Raw genomic sequence first — 17,546 nt, forward strand, 5'->3', positions numbered from 1 at the left:
TGCCACTGGAAACACCACCCCCCCCCCCTATAAAAAAAACCCACACTATAACACTCTGTATCGTTTGGACATACACCTCTCAGTCTCATTTCACTCCCCCAGAGTGTTACATCATTTTTGTTAGGTAACAGCCCCTATGGCATACACAAATTACAGGTGGACGTAGTCACCTGTCGTTCACGCTTTTAGTTTACCGTACGTTTACTTTACGTGGAACAAATCAATTGTCCGCAAAAGTTGATTTGGGAAACTTTCAAAAAGAGCACGTAAATTGAGGAGATGACTTTCACCAAGTGGTGGTACAGTTTTCATCGTGAGTGAAGCACATTTTACTCAGTTGTGGAGGAGGTGACAAAAGACGCTCCCATCGAAGAAAACAAACCGTACCGCATCACGATTGCAATGCGAGTCACAAAGCCGATGGAAATCTGGCGCAACAAACCCAGGCAGTGCATAATCAGCAGTGGCCTACAGGCCTGATGTCTTAGGCTCACCAGCAAAACCAAGATGGCGACCATATTATTTTGTCTGCGTGCCATGGTGGGTGGAGTCAAGCGACAAATGTGGGTGTGGTCCGGCAGCTGTCCGACCAATGGGTGCGCATTTCATAAATAGACCCCAAACAAGAACCACAACAACAGCAACAACAACCATGTTAGGGTTGGGTAAATATGATTGAAATTTTGTGCATCGCATTTTCTACGGCCGTTTTCCATGCTGAATCCAATTTATTTTTTTTTTTTACCTCCGATGACCTTTGACCCCCGGAACCTTAATTCATTCAAAATGGTGGCCAAAAATTGACCTTTTTCATGTTTTCCTTCTCTAATGTGACCAATAAGGCTTGTAATATATCATTTCATATGTTTTTCAGGTCAAGGAATATGCTCATCACATTTTCAAATTGATTCGATGTTGCATTGGACCAAAATCAAGTAATTTCGGAAAAAGAAAGACTTGAAGAAAAAGAAAAATACTCGGCTCTTGAATACTATACAAACTTGCAAAAAACACAAAGGACCTTTGACCCCAGACAGTCTATATTTACTGAGTGCACTATCGGAGAAAGAACTTCTTGCGGAAGTGACATATTTACGCTTAACCGTAGCCCCAGACATACGCCAACAAAGACGTGTGAAGGATGGAGCAGGGAAATTCCGCACTCAAAAATTCAGTTTGACCGAGCTACACAACTCTATAAAGAATGCTATCAAACCCGATGAATCCGTGCAGGATAACATTGATGAACTTTGGTTGGCGGCTTCGGTGTGATCTCGGTCTTATGTTGATCTGAAAATGACAAAAACAGTTCAATTTTAGCAAAATATTGTGCGGTTTTCAAAAATGGTGTTTTAAAAATAATCAAATCGTTGCATAAGTGTCATTTTCGTATTTCCTGATCGGAAAAACCTATAAATTGACATATTACAAACCTTATTTTCTCTCAGTTGGTCAGAAATTCATAAAAATATCATTTTTTTTGGTCGCCATTTTGAATTAATTAAAGTTCAGGGGGTCAAAAGTCATCGGAGGTAAAAACAAAATTCCAACGTTTTCAGATGCAGCATCGAAAATGGCCATAGAAAATGCTATGCGAGGACACTTAACCGAAAAAACAACTTCACCATTTACCCAACCCTAACCACGTGGAGTTCTCGTCAACCTGTGACACGCTGCAGGTAAAAAACAATTTTTTTACAGCAAATTAGACGAAGAGTATTTTTTTGAAAACGTGTACAGTCTAATGGTATCGAGGCACAATCCTTTAAATATCACAGGCTTTGCATTAAATATCACTTGGTATGATAAAAGCTTAAATCAAGAACCTGTTGGGAGAAAAATGACTAGTTTTAACAATCTTGGACAATGGATAAGGTTTTGACACATTACAATAAACCGGGGGTGATTAAAATCTGTGTATTAAAAGCGAAGGTCAATGTAATCAGTTTTTTTTTAAAATAAAAAAAACAGAGCCAAAAGCATGCCAGCCAGCTACAAGGAGTGTCGTGACATCTGTGGACCACATGGCAATTCCATTGACGAGACGAGATGTGAGTGCCAATTTGTGACATTCCAAACAACGATGGAGTAGTTTCATTATTATACTTCCTCTGTTGAAGGCTCATAAACAAGGCATGTTCCATTGCTCCCATAATCCTACAGGAATTGCTTCCAAAGCTTCCATACATGATGATGTCCCGGCCTTGACTGTTTAAGCCTCTCGAGTCCATTTGCCAGATAAATGAGTTCCTGGTGCTCGGGAATGCCTCCGAGGTGCCTCGAGACAGGTACAACGGTGAATATAATCTTCGTGGAGTGGGAGGTTCAATGTTCTCCTCCTCCCTTCAATATAAAAAGTCCAGTTTTCCTTTATGACAAAAACTCTCCAAATGTGAAAGCATTCATTGGATATCCTCAGAGGTCATTGAAGATTTGTTTCTTTTTGTACAAAGTTGAGGCTCGTGGAAAAGCGAGAATATAGACCGAACCAGGACCTAACAGAACAAATGAAACAGTGGAAAGAGAGAAGGTTGGGGGGGGGGGCGCCGACAGACCAACAACAGGGTTTAGGTGATAAAATATAGAGGGAGACTTGGTGAAAGAAGGGATGTGGGAAAGATTGAGGGTTTGGAGAGGACACAAGGGTTGGACACAATGGATACAGAAGCAAACTCTTCCAGGAAGGAAAAACTGGAAATTTGGAAGCTGGTATGATTGCGCTGGGGGGGGGGGGAAGGGTGTTGACAGGGGTAGAAAAGATCATGGTTTGGTATTGGGGGATGATCTGAGTTGAAGAGCTGTCTTGAAAAACCTGGAAGGAAGAATGAGATCAAGAGAATGTGGAAGTTTGTTCCACAGGTATGAAAAAATGGGAACGAATAAGTGTAGGTGAGCAGTGATCCTGGTTTGAGGTTGTTTCACCAGAAGGGGGTTGATAGTGGACCGCATGCACCTTGCAGAAACCTAGGGGCTGGGGTTGGGGGGCAGGGGGGGGGGACAACGCAGGGAAATAGCAGAGGGTGCAAGACCAGAAAGGAGACAGTGGAAGACAATGAGACCACCGACCTGTCTGTGATTTGAAAGTGATAGGACCACAGAGACTCATCTTCATCGTGCGAGATTCCAATGAGCGTTTTGAATATCCTCTAAAGTCAGCGTAAATCGCTAGACCCAGGGCCGGATTTACTTGCTTGTGGGCCCAAGGCCAAACCTTATCAGTGCCCCCCCCCAAAAAAAATTATTTTTATATATAAATATCGTAAGATTGTTATGTTAAAAAAAAGAATTACAACATAATGTAACACATCAATAATTTTTAACCAAATTAGTTCAATATCAAGTACATCAAAGTAAATCAAATTCCATTTCATGTGCATCTTTCACATAGGAATAATGGAAAAATACAATGAAACTGAAGCATAATAAATGTTGCAAGCACAACTATGTGAAGTTCAAAATGACATATTCCTGCTTTTTTCTATGGCAAATTTGTCAATGATACTGTTTGTGTCAAGGGATTGTAGGAGGTCAGATAAGAAAATCAGGTAAGCATAAAGTAATAATAAATTAGTTCAAGTCTAGTATGAGATATCAATATCACAAAATAAGAACACAAAAACACACGTAATATAACAATGAAGTCCACTAAATACAACACGTAATGTATATAATCTACAGATAGATAGATAGATAGATAGATAGATAGATAGATAGATAGATAGATAGATAGATAGATAGATGGTGGGAAACGTGCATTTAAAAATGTACCGTTATATTTTTCGTTACCTTATTTTATTCATTTTACTATCGGGCCGACTAGCCTACTCCTTGGCCGATCAGAGAACCCACAAGTCCCCGGTGGGCCCCCAGTTACTGGTGGGCCCTCGGCCAATGGCCTATGTTGCCTATTGGAAAATCAGGCCCTGGCTAGACCTTACATCGGATGTCACTGAACATTACTGAACTTCCTGCACCCGAACATCCAGCTGCAGTGCACTCGGGTCTTCAGCACAGACGTCTCAAGATCATCACACGGGACACACGGTCTACGATTGAAAGAAAAGCCAAGTCGACACGATGGTTCCAATATCATGGGCATATTCTATCTACTTTGAGATTGAAAAATACTACAATTGTCACTGTCTGCCGAGACAAACTAATTGCACACTAAGGACATGGCCGTAAATGTTCCCAACACCAGCCACGAAGCAAATGCTGCCATTTGTACACTTTTCCACCCAAGCTCAATTCATTTGAGAATGTCATAAAAACACCTGCAGCGCTTCCATCCATACGCCAGGCAGCTGTTTAGCAGCCAAGAGTGCAAGTTTATGAGTTGCTTGTTCTTATGGATGTTCAAAATGCAGTAATTTTTTTTCTTTTTTCCCAAAGTGAAAAAAAAAATCCCCACCTTAATTACACGCAATCAATCCATCCGCGGTGCGGGAGCCATGTTACCATGGTGAAAATGAGCTGATAATTGCCCTACCCCTGCTAATTTTGATTGCTCATTACCAAAGAACGCTGATGAATCGCTGACGTATTCAGCAACCGTTAAGAGGCAATTTCACTAAAAGATTCCGAGGTTTTTTTTTTTTGTTATTCGTACAAATGTAAAAATATCGAGTGTTAACTGCATGGATGGCAATTGTGATAAAAAGCAGACATTATCAGCGATGCCAACTTTACGATCCTTTGTTTCTTTGGAACAGATGGCACTGATTTTGTCTTTGTTCAGATAAAATGTGCACATTTGTGATAACTTAAGAATGTCGTGGAGATCCCTAACACGAAGCACATCTCTCTGCAAACACACACACACACACATATATATATATATATTTCTAACCATTGACTCACTCACTAACTGACTGATATTAAAGATCAGTACCTTCCAGGTGATGTAGAAAGCTGAAATTTTGCGTGCCGATGAACATCGAAGCTGATACATTGGGAAAAAAAAAAAAATCACAGAATCATGGGACAATATCCATCAATGAAAAAAAAAAAAAATATATATATATATATATATATATATATATATATATATATATATATATATATATATATATATATATATATATATCAAAGCTCAAGCGGATGGTTGGGAACATGATCCGACATTGGCACAAGATGCATGAGGACAATACGCTACTGCGTCCTGGTTGTTCCGACAACAACCAATTCTAAAGAATGTATCCGCTGATTGTTGGAGGTTTGTAGCTTACTCCACAATATCATGGAATACAAGTCCTTGCACAAAACGATGCACGGAATATATTGTAGTTGCGTTGAGGTCGATTTAAAGTCAAGATTTATGGAGCCATCCCTCCTGAGATTTGTTTCTTCAAGTGTTCACCCACCATGGCAACAGAGATGGCCCACTGAAGCAATGTGCACCTTTTCTTCCAGATGGTCTCAACAGGGGAGTGACATGAGCAGTAAACTGTGAGCCTGACTGCCAATACACAGTGTGCATGAACAAATTTGCCATGACACTTACATAACAGACATGGAGCAACATGCCTTAAAAATAAACAGTCCATATGATATGTTGAGCATATGAACACACCTCTGATCTTCCATTGCAGCGAGTGAAGAGGAACACAGCAAAATTAATAGTTACAGATTTATTTATTTTTTGTATGCAAGATCGAGGCTCGTGGAAGAGTGAGAACACCGATCGGATCAAGACGTAACATAACAAAAGTAGAAAGAGAGGGGGAAACACCAACAGCAGGGGCAGAGGACAAAATAGAGGAAGACCGAGACAAATCACGGGTGTGGAGTGGAATGGGAGTGGAGGGGGAGGGGGGTAGGGGAGAACATATGGGGTGAACAAAATGGATTTAAAAAAGCAAATTCTCAGGAAGGAAAAAAACGAAATTTGGAAGGAGGTGAGTTTGGGGGGTTGGGGTTTAACGGGTGTAGAAAAGATCATGGTTTTGGATGAGGTACGAAATGAGATGGAAGTGAACAGCTGTCTTGGAGAGAAGAATAAGATTGAAGAGGATGTGGAAGTTGGTTCCACAGGGGGGAAAAATAGGAACGAATGAGTGGAGGTGAACAGTGATCCGAGATTTAGGTAGTTTTCCCAGAAGGGGTTTGATGGTGGACCGTGTCGTGACTTCTTGATTCCGGCTCAGAAGATCGCGACTTCTTGATTCCGGCTCAGAAGATCGCGACTTCTTGATTCCGGCTCAGAAGATCGCGACTTCTTGATTCCGGCTCAGAAGATCGCGACTTCTTGATTCCGGATCAGAAGATCGCGACTTCTTGATTCCGGATCAGAAGATCGCGACTTCTTGATTCCGGATCAGAAGATCGCGACTTCTTGATTCCGGATCAGAAGATCGCGACTTCTTGATTCCGGATCAGAAGATCGCGACTTCTTGATTCCGGATCAGAAGATCGCGACTTCTTGATTCCGGATCAGAAGATCGCGACTTCTTGATTCCGGATCAGAAGATCGCGACTTCTTGATTCCGGATCAGAAGATCGCGACTTCTTGATTCCGGATCAGAAGATCGCGACTTCTTGATTCCGGATCAGAAGATCGCGACTTCTTGATTCCGGATCAGAAGATCGCGACTTCTTGATTCCGGATCAGAAGATCGCGACTTCTTGATTCCGGATCAGAAGATCGCGACTTCTTGATTCCGGATCAGAAGATCGCGACTTCTTGATTCCGGATCAGAAGATCGCGACTTCTTGATTCCGGATCAGAAGATCGCGACTTCTTGATTCCGGATCAGAAGATCGCGACTTCTTGATTCCGGATCAGAAGATCGCGACTTCTTGATTCCGGATCAGAAGATCGCGACTTCTTGATTCCGGATCAGAAGATCGCGACTTCTTGATTCCGGATCAGAAGATCGCGACTTCTTGATTCCGGATCAGAAGATCGCGACTTCTTGATTCCGGATCAGAAGATCGCGACTTCTTGATTCCGGATCAGAAGATCGCGACTTCTTGATTCCGGATCAGAAGATCGCGACTTCTTGATTCCGGATCAGAAGATCGCGACTTCTTGATTCCGGATCAGAAGATCGCGACTTCTTGATTCCGGATCAGAAGATCGCGACTTCTTGATTCCGGATCAGAAGATCGCGACTTCTTGATTCCGGATCAGAAGATCGCGACTTCTTGATTCCGGATCAGAAGATCGCGACTTCTTGATTCCGGATCAGAAGATCGCGACTTCTTGATTCCGGATCAGAAGATCGCGACTTCTTGATTCCGGATCAGAAGATCGCGACTTCTTGATTCCGGATCAGAAGATCGCGACTTCTTGATTCCGGATCAGAAGATCGCGACTTCTTGATTCCGGATCAGAAGATCGCGACTTCTTGATTCCGGATCAGAAGATCGCGACTTCTTGATTCCGGATCAGAAGATCGCGACTTCTTGATTCCGGATCAGAAGATCGCGACTTCTTGATTCCGGATCAGAAGATCGCGACTTCTTGATTCCGGATCAGAAGATCGCGACTTCTTGATTCCGGATCAGAAGATCGCGACTTCTTGATTCCGGATCAGAAGATCGCGACTTCTTGATTCCGGATCAGAAGATCGCGACTTCTTGATTCCGGATCAGAAGATCGCGACTTCTTGATTCCGGATCAGAAGATCGCGACTTCTTGATTCCGGATCAGAAGATCGCGACTTCTTGATTCCGGATCAGAAGATCGCGACTTCTTGATTCCGGATCAGAAGATCGCGACTTCTTGATTCCGGATCAGAAGATCGCGACTTCTTGATTCCGGATCAGAAGATCGCGACTTCTTGATTCCGGATCAGAAGATCGCGACTTCTTGATTCCGGATCAGAAGATCGCGACTTCTTGATTCCGGATCAGAAGATCGCGACTTCTTGATTCCGGATCAGAAGATCGCGACTTCTTGATTCCGGATCAGAAGATCGCGACTTCTTGATTCCGGATCAGAAGATCGCGACTTCTTGATTCCGGATCAGAAGATCGCGACTTCTTGATTCCGGATCAGAAGATCGCGACTTCTTGATTCCGGATCAGAAGATCGCGACTTCTTGATTCCGGATCAGAAGATCGCGACTTCTTGATTCCGGATCAGAAGATCGCGACTTCTTGATTCCGGATCAGAAGATCGCGACTTCTTGATTCCGGATCAGAAGATCGCGACTTCTTGATTCCGGATCAGAAGATCGCGACTTCTTGATTCCGGATCAGAAGATCGCGACTTCTTGATTCCGGATCAGAAGATCGCGACTTCTTGATTCCGGATCAGAAGATCGCGACTTCTTGATTCCGGATCAGAAGATCGCGACTTCTTGATTCCGGATCAGAAGATCGCGACTTCTTGATTCCGGATCAGAAGATCGCGACTTCTTGATTCCGGATCAGAAGATCGCGACTTCTTGATTCCGGATCAGAAGATCGCGACTTCTTGATTCCGGATCAGAAGATCGCGACTTCTTGATTCCGGATCAGAAGATCGCGACTTCTTGATTCCGGATCAGAAGATCGCGACTTCTTGATTCCGGATCAGAAGATCGCGACTTCTTGATTCCGGATCAGAAGATCGCGACTTCTTGATTCCGGATCAGAAGATCGCGACTTCTTGATTCCGGATCAGAAGATCGCGACTTCTTGATTCCGGATCAGAAGATCGCGACTTCTTGATTCCGGATCAGAAGATCGCGACTTCTTGATTCCGGATCAGAAGATCGCGACTTCTTGATTCCGGATCAGAAGATCGCGACTTATTGATTCCGGATCAGAAGATCGCGACTTCTTGATTCCGGATCAGAAGATCGCGACTTATTGATTCCGGATCAGAAGATCGCGACTTATTGATTCCGGATCAGAAGATTGTGACTTATTTCATCTGGATCAGAAGATTGTGACTTATTGAGTCTGGATCAGAAGATCATGACTGATTCTGGATCAGAAGATTTTGACTTCTTGCAAAAAAGTCCTTTAGCAGGTTCTTATGTCCGCAATCCTCTGTGGCTATACACTGGCCCTCCATACTGTGGTCTTCGATGCATATTTGCGCTAATATAAAAAAATTAACCCATAAACACTTGTGCACACCTGAAATAATAAACCCAAAACTTGCATCATTGTGTAAAATGTCAGAAGATGTAGGTCATTGATAATGCTGGTAATTCATTACATTTTCTCCATTATTTTATGATGCACTTGAGAACAATTATATATTGTGCAGCATGACGTATTGATTTTTTGAATTGATTTTTTTCATTTACGCATCTCAAATTGTGTTACTTCATAATAATTGGCAGGTTCAGCCACATAATTTTTCTCTTGATTTTCAGCATCTCTTTAACGTTATTTACAGCACAATGGTCACAATAGGAGTGAGAGGGAAACAAAAAGCGCCACCCTTGATGGTCCCTCTGGGAGCGCACAGCAACACCTTCAATCTCGCATTCTGGATATGAACTTTCGTTTTTTTATCATAAACAAATCTTGACGAAGTTGAACAACTCAGTACAGCCTTAGCTATAAATTCTCAACTGAGAAAAGAACAGTTCGGCCTCATTTTCTTATGTTGGTATAAAAATCAGAACTGCCTGCCTTTGAACTTGTGTAGGCAGGCTGCTCTGATTATGACGTCATCCTTCCATAAGGTTTGGTGACCGCAGCCTCAAACGTTGGGCTTTCATTCATCCTTGTTCGATTTTCTTGGGGATGCAAAAATAAATAAATAAATAAATAAATCGCAAAGTACCTCCCGCTCCTTTGGATTTCTCCTGCCACCAGATGAGACGTGGAATTGTTATTTTGTATGCAGCCTGTGGGTGCTGGTTGCATAATTTTCTGGAAGCGCGGCTGTGCCACTGATGCAGTGCCCCCTGTTACCAGTAAGCTGGTACTCATTTTGCCGACCTCAGAAGGATGACAGGCTGAGTCAACCCACTTGTAGTTATTTAACGGTAGAACAGGAGGTCAAACTCAAGACCCTAAGATCTTAAAGCATCCACCTCAACCGTTAAGCCAACACCATGAACTTCTTGGTTTTTGAATGTTTAGGAGAGAAAAATCATCTCTGATGAAGAATTATTCCGGTGATTCGTTAATCATCAAGTAGCCACCATGGGAACAAACTCGATGGTACAAATCAGTTCGATGTTGAACGCTGCGGTCAACATCGGCTGTGGTCTGAGAGGCAGCAGGTGATCCCACATTTGTTGATCCCACCGATAATCAGGTGATCAAAAAAATTTAATGTCGGAAACAAATTTTGGTACATCATAGGTGATGAATGGTTGTGGTCAAGTTTTATCCGAATTGTGCGTGTAGCTTTGTAGAGAGCAAATACCTATTTTGTGGGGAAACTCCCCTGTACACCCCCTTCGACCCCGATTTTTAATTTTTATTTTCATGTCGTGAACAAACGTTGTGGTACATCACAGGTGATGAGGGTTGTGGTCAGGTTTCATTGGAATTGTTTATGGAGTTTCTGAGAAGAAACCTAATACCTATTTTTGGGGGGTGGGAACCCCCCCCCCCCTGTAAAACCCCTTAGGGCGCGATATTTTTTTTAAAGCCATGAACAAGCTTTGGTACATACAGTGTGATGAAGGTTGTGCTCAAGCTTTCGATGGGAGGGTGGGGTTTGGGTGTAGTGCGCTCTGGGTGTGCCCCCCCCCCGGATCCGCCCCTGCATACTATAAAGACCCAGAAGATAAAGGTTCGACAGTATATGGATTTTTGGAAAAGTGGTTGGTCTGTTTCATAAACAACCCCGATGGAAATCATTTAAACCTTCGGGTTTAGAACCTGATAAACCAGGTTAAGCTTCCTTATGTGTCTCAGTAAAAGCGAAGTTAATCGATGTAATAATTAAAGCGGTCGTGGATGTGGTGCATTAGGTGATAAAGTTGATTACGTTCAGTTTGATTTGGTGGAAAATTAAGGGGGCCTGTGGGGGCTCAAAGGCCTGATAACATGATTATATTCACGCAGTGAAAACGATGGAGAATGAGTGGGTCCTGAATTCATGAAAGATGTTCCATTAGTATTTGTCGAGTGAAAAGACCCTTAAAGGTCCACAGAATGTTGTTGTTAGTCTTTCGGCTGCTCCCGTTAGGGGTCGCCACAGCGGATCATCCGTTATGATCCACATACTGATTTGGCATAGGTTTTACGCCGGGTGCCCTTCCTGACGCAACCCTGGTCGCCTCTTGAGACACAGGGATAAGGATTGGGTTTCGCCACGATTCCCGGCTGCCCTACACCCTCTCATAACGCAGCCCAGCACAGAGCTCCCGTCCTCGAGCGTTCCTCCAACCCAAGCCTCCGAGTAGCCGGATTACAGGCGCACACCACTACGCCTGGTTTAAAGGTCCACAGAATCAGAAAATAATAAATACAAATACATATTGTTACGCTGTGGAAATTCACATTACACCATTCAGGGCCCGTAGGTGAGATATCTCAAGGTACATGTGTAGTTAGCCCCAAATCCGTTGTCTAGAGGGAATTTATGTGATTCATTCGGGCTGCGACCCTTTGAGATAGCCGTTTTTCTGTTCCATCTTTATTTTGAATCAACCATGTCTCAACCGCCATCACACAACAACCACCTTAACCACCACGCCAGCCATCGTCACCAACTACAACCACGCTCCAACCCTCAGACAACAACAACAACACCAACAGCCACGATCTTTACCTTCACAACTCAATCCCACAAACATCGCATCACCGTCATTCCCAAACGGCACCATAACCATCAAACCACCACCGATAAACCCTCCACCACCCTCACCTCTCTCCTTCTACGGCCATTCCCGCACCACCTGTGAACACTGAGCGTCGGGCTGTCTTGGGCTCGTTCAGCGATACGCACCGAGCCGCGAGCGCAAATAGCGGCCTTTCCGAGGGAGAATTCGGATCAGGAACGCTACACGCCCACTTCTGATGCGTCCAATTAGCAAGCGCGGAGCGGCTTGTCCCCGCCTCCAGGCATGTCTGTGTGAAATCGATATATGAAAATTCTAGGATCAGGGGAGGTTCACGCCCACTTTTCCTCCGTCCAATTGGCGAGCGTGGCTCCGCCCCCGAGGTCATCCTGATCCAGATATTTGCATATTGTTTTCTCCTGCCGGCCTATAAAACGGCGAGCACAAGGCTAATCGTGGCAGAGTGTGGCAGTAGCAGTGTGTGTCGGCAGGGCAGAGTGAGTTGAGTCATCGGTGTGGCAGAGAGTGGAGTCGGGTGGCGAAGTCATCGGTGTGGCATCGAGTTGGGTTCTGTAGTCGGCTGAGGAGAGTTGCAGGAAGAGGCAAAGGAGCTCGGGTCCGAGGCGAGAAGGATGGCGGTCGGCGACGAGGTCGCGGTGTGAGATCGCTCGTCGCGGGACCCAAGCCAGCCAGCCATTCCCCTCCCCCAGGGCATCAACAATTCCCCCTTTCCCCCACGCTGAGATAGTGCAAAAAATGGGGCCCCATTCCCACCCCACTCCAAACGTCGTGCCAACGAAACCCGCCAAGGGGCACGGAGTCGGGGCACAGCCACACGGCCACATCTGCGGCTCGTAAGCCAACGAGTCACGAGGACGCAGGTTGGACCCCCCCCCCCGGTCTCGTGGACCTGGCCGCTCCTTCAGGTCACGCGCACATATTGGCCTCCAGGCCTGTCTGCCCCCTTGTCCATGAGGGTGGCTTCTTTCCTTTGCTTTTGAGTAAATGTGTGTTGGCGCCGTCTATAAAGTAGAACTGTACAAGTGTTGCCGTGTGTACGCGTATTCGGTAGTAACTCTGCGTCATTGTTTCTTTTGTTTTAACTGCTATATGTGCATTTTGACTGTTTGGCTGTATATGTGTGCTTTCCCTGTGTCGCGTAATAAATGTCAATTGTGTGAACTGTTTTCCCGTTTCGCTTCGTCTTTTCTTTATTGACCCTCCATCCTGCTTCACGTAAAGGGTTCGTAGTGGGCTTAATACGCCCGGTAATTAATCTTAACCGTCCAGGTCGGCGATAACACCGCTCGGTTATCCCGATAGCACGGAACGGGCCGCCCAAGTGGCCCATGTCCGGAGTCGGCCTGCGGCGAGGTGCGATCGCCCGGTCGACCATTCGCGCAGGTACTTTGGTAGATTGAATTTGGCGAGTGACCCTATCCTGCGCAGGTGGGCAATTGGCACGATCGTGGTGAGGTTCAACCCCCACCCGTGACGAGCTCCCGGCATTGGTCCGAGAGGGTCACGACTGAATTGTCCGTCCGGTGGGCGACGTGCCGCAATTCGAGTCACGTGGCCGTCCGCACATGAATTCGCAAATATATATATATATATATATATATATATATATATATATATATATATATATATATATATATATATATATATATATATATATATATTTTGATGTTATTATATTGATGTTTAAGTTGTAAACAAAGAATTTAACACGGTTTTTCATTCTAACAATTTTTGTGAGATGTTACAGTTAAAAAAGCAAGCCCATTGGGTCCTTTCTGCCTTTGTACTTCGCGGGAAAAATTCCAGATAAACTGCCGTGATGTAATCAAGGGAAAGATTGTCAGCACGCAATGGATAATGGCCACACAACTCGCTTCGGCCTCGTCAGAAAGTCGATTTGATGAATAATTTTCTGATCTAGAATCCCCAGATTACGACCATAGTCAAAATCATGATGTGGAAGGTGCTGTCAAACCATAGGTCGAGATGACTTCTGGGAGGGGTGGGGCCAATCAAGCGTGTTTATGGGGGGGGGGGCAATCGAGCGTTTTTTGTGGGGGTGGGGCCAACGAGCGTTTTCGGGGGTGGGACCAATCAAACGTTTTTTTGGGGGGGTGCGGGGCCAATCGAGCGTTTTTTGGGGGGATGCGGGGCCAATCGAGCGTTTTTTGGGGGGATGCGGGGCCAATCGAGCGTTTTTTGGGGGGATGCGGGGCCAATCGAGCGTTTTTTGGGGGATGCGGGGACAATCGAGCATAAAAGAGCACAAAATAACAAAAATATTCCTTTCAAGATATTTATTCAAGAAAAGAACAATTAATTGTTAAGTGACACCATTATAATAATACCATTCCTTTTGTGCCGTAAAGGCACATGGATGGGCCTGCCGAGGCAGTTTCCAAGTGAAGCCATAACTATTCATTAAACCAAACACGATATTCTGATTCTGTGGCCCTTTAAAACCTTTGTAGTTTTGAAAGGTTCTGAAAAGGTCTAAAAAGGTCTTAAAAGATCTCAATGGTCTGAAGCGGTTTAAAGGGATGTAAAGGGGTTCAAAGGGTCTACAGGGGTTTAAAGGAATATCAAGGTCTAAAGGGTACATTCCAATAGTAGTTGGGGTATCAAGGTTGGAAAACATCCTTTAGATCCTTTAGACCTCACAGACCACTTATGACCTTTTCAACCTCTTTGACCCTGTCTTATACCAGTACCCATTTGACCTTTAGATTGTTTCGACTCCTTTAAACCTTTTAAGACCCTTTCAACACTTCAGACGCCTTTTGACCCTTACCTTTCAAAACGATCCGTTGAGCTTCCTCGGAGGAGTAGGGAAGAAACAAAAAATGTTAACGGACCGTAGACGAGCTAAAAACAGGTGGACATGTAAGACCGTATTGTGCTGGGTTGGAATCCTGAGAGAAGGGAGTTATCAGATTGCTGTGTGTATAAACTAAGAAATGCATCCCGCATCACAGCGACCTTCAAAAACTCCACTTCCTCCTGAGAGCATGTGCTCATGGACGATACGGGTCCCACAGCTTGTTTTGTAAGCTTCGGCCATTGCGTGCCATTAGCCAAAGTAAATGCCAAACTCATTTCAGTTGGAAGTAGAATTGTTTTTTTTTGTTTAAAAAAAGAAAATCTTGATTGTGTGATGCAATCCTGTTAGACTGCTGCAGCACTCAAAGCCTCGGTTTTGCTCCTTGAGCCTGTAAAGGCTGCACTCGTAGCACGCCGAGTGAACACTCCAGCTTGTGATGAAGTCTGTGACAAGTTGTGTGGGTGGGAATGGAGTTGATGGAGGGTTGGACATAATAACCGTGAATGAGGGATCCAGGTCAAGCTTCGCCTCCACCGTCAACCTTTTTAACGACGAATGGCGCTCAGGTGCGTTTGTGTCTGGAAAGCATCACATTAGGTTTTCTCTACACACCTGCACCTGTCAAGACAAACACAGTGAGAAAACGAAAATTGCAGAAATTGTCCATTAATTCAGCATGGGATGTATATTGTCACATGTTTATTTATAATCTTCGACAAGTTGAAATCAACAAACAATCAGGCGATATGGGTGTGCACCTTTTTGGCGGAGCAAAGCATCAATATCGCGAGAAAGGATTTGTTCACAATGCAAAGTCTGATGAAATGTGATCTTGACTTCCAAAAATGCTCAAACATAGAAATATAAGGCTAGAATCTGCACTGTTTGCTATTCTTTCCTGTCTTTTGGTTAATACTTGAGGTTATGGAAACCAAGGCCTTGAAAATCATTTTAATCTCCCACGATGAAGCCGAGTCTCTCGGCCTATTACTCTCACTTCACAGGGAAGTCGATGCCCTCTCTGTGTTCTACTGCCTCCTTTCTGGTCTTGCACCCTCTGCCTTTCCCCTACTCTACCTCTTCTGTGTAGGGTGCATGTGGTCTGCCAAGAGTCTACTTCTGGTGAAACTCCCAAAATCCAGACTCACTTACATTCATTTGTTCCTCATTTCTTTCACCTGTGGAATCAACATCCTGTCTATTCCTATCAGGGCTTCAAGACAGCTGTTCTCCACAAGCTCAGGTCATTGCACATCCATGCTTATGATCTTTTCTACCCTCATTAACCCTCCACAAGCCAATTCCCTCCCATTCCAAGTTTTCTCCCCCCCCCCCCTCTCTCTCTCTCTCTCTCACCATATTTTCTGTTTTTTGTTTTATTTCTGTTTCATCCCCAGTTTCCTCTTTCACTTCTTCTTATTTGAGCTTTATCCAGCTTGTTCACCCCATGTCCACCTCCCCTTCCCTTGGATCTCATTCTTCCCCTCACCCATGTTTCCTCCATGTGTCCCTCTGTTATATTCCTCCACCCTGCCGTTTATGTTTCCCCTCTTTCCACTATATAGAGTGAATGAATGCCTGTTCATCATAGCTGTCCTTCTGGTTGTTATGTTTTGGTCTATTCTGAGTTCTAACTCTTCCAGGAGCCTCAACTTTGTACAAGAAAGAAAACAACAAAAGTTCAAAAGCAATGACCACGCTGGTCATTTTGAAGTTTGTTTGTACTTGTTGTCAAGATAACTAATCTGTTTGGAAATGATTTGTACATTTCAAGTATTCGAGGCAATGTATTGTTACGCTTCTAGGAACCGTATGCATTCAAACATACAGGTGCCCCGAAGTTAGTTATGCCGTTAAGTATATGTGTAGACAGAACCCCTCCACGTGTCTAGTGGGAAATCGAAGGGGTGCGTTGCGATGTTTTTAAAGTTAGGTTAATAAATCATTTATTTCCCCCCCTTATGGAACCATGGTACCTTCCTAGTGCTTGCAACCCTCGGTTCGCTGGCCACAGCGTACCACTGTCCACAGAGACTCGTTTTTCCCGAGGCAAAATCTCCACGTTCGCTGTTCCAGTTCCTTCTCGGCTTCCCCAAACATACGCAGTGTGGCTGCACCGTCATTCACCTTCCCCAAATACGTGTGGAGTGGGCGGGCATCGCCAGTGCCTGGCCAAGGCCCAGCCCAGCCCAGAAAGGGCGGACCCATGGGAGCCCCGTCCAATCAGGGCGGACAGTTACGTCAGTTTTGACCAAGGCCCCGGCCTGCTGAGAGAGGTCGATGAACTATGAAGGGACCCGCTGAGACGCCTGTTCGTTGGAGTTCAGTCAAAAGGCTCAGTTCAGTTCTGCATTCGCGGGGGCGTTCGTTGAAGTTTTGCTGGAGTCTTGAGTTCAGTGTACGAGGAGAATTGACAGACTGAGAGCTTTTTCACGAGTCTGTGGGTGGTGGTGCATAGCCGTTCTTCGTTGGTGGAGCGATCCATGTGGTCGATTCCGATAACGACCGAGGACACCTGACCTCGACTGGGTCCCTCGGTCGGTCCTGTCCGCGACCCTGATCCCCACCCTGGGACTCCGCTCGGGTTCCTCCGCGGACACGAGCCCCACACTTGACTGTGGGCCAAGCTACACGATCATTGGCAGGTGCCGCACCACGGAGCACCCCCTCCCTCCAACTTGCAGGTACCCAGCCGAGCCGCGACACCAGCTCGTCTCTCTCCCTGGCTGTGAGGTTCCTTGGTATTCACCTGCACAAGTGTTTTCGATCATTGTAAATCTCCTGTATATCTGCGATAAGCTTGCTCTGTGTCCTTATTGCTGTAAATAAAACAATTGTAGAAATGTTCCCAGTTAGTTTCCATCCTTTCTTTCATTGGTCCAGCATGGTTCGGATCTGAGTTTTAGCCGGGTCTTCGTTCCCGTTAATCTGCTCATCCTAGCGGGCATGGCTTTGGCAGTTCCGCTTGACTGTACCCGAACCGGAGTTGGTAGTCGGTAGTTGGAACTCTACCGCAG

General features: G+C 44.9%; 1 protein-coding gene across 6 annotated transcripts in view; it reads right to left on the reverse strand.

Moving 5' to 3' along the window:
* Nucleotides 1-14,003: 14,003 nt before the first annotated feature.
* The window catches only part of LOC147017576 (uncharacterized), a 182,200-nt gene continuing 178,657 nt past the window's right edge, over nucleotides 14,004-17,546 (reverse strand). For 3 of the 6 annotated variants that reach the window (XR_015049553.1, XM_085847296.1, XM_085847289.1), the window contains one exon: nucleotides 14,004-17,278. Coding sequence is in view for 2 of the 6 variants with exons in the window: in XM_085847296.1 (XP_085703422.1) it covers nucleotides 17,165-17,278 (114 nt within the window). In the remaining 4 variants the exon portion in view is untranslated. The remainder of the gene's footprint in view (nucleotides 17,279-17,546) is intronic. The other 3 variants (XR_015049555.1, XR_015049554.1, XR_015049552.1) reach the window with 2 other exon arrangements.

Source organism: Eptatretus burgeri, chromosome 11 (genome assembly GCF_056783735.1).
Source record: "Eptatretus burgeri isolate ZD-2024b chromosome 11, Ebu_testis_v1, whole genome shotgun sequence".
NCBI classification, from domain to species: domain Eukaryota; kingdom Metazoa; phylum Chordata; class Myxini; order Myxiniformes; family Myxinidae; genus Eptatretus; species Eptatretus burgeri.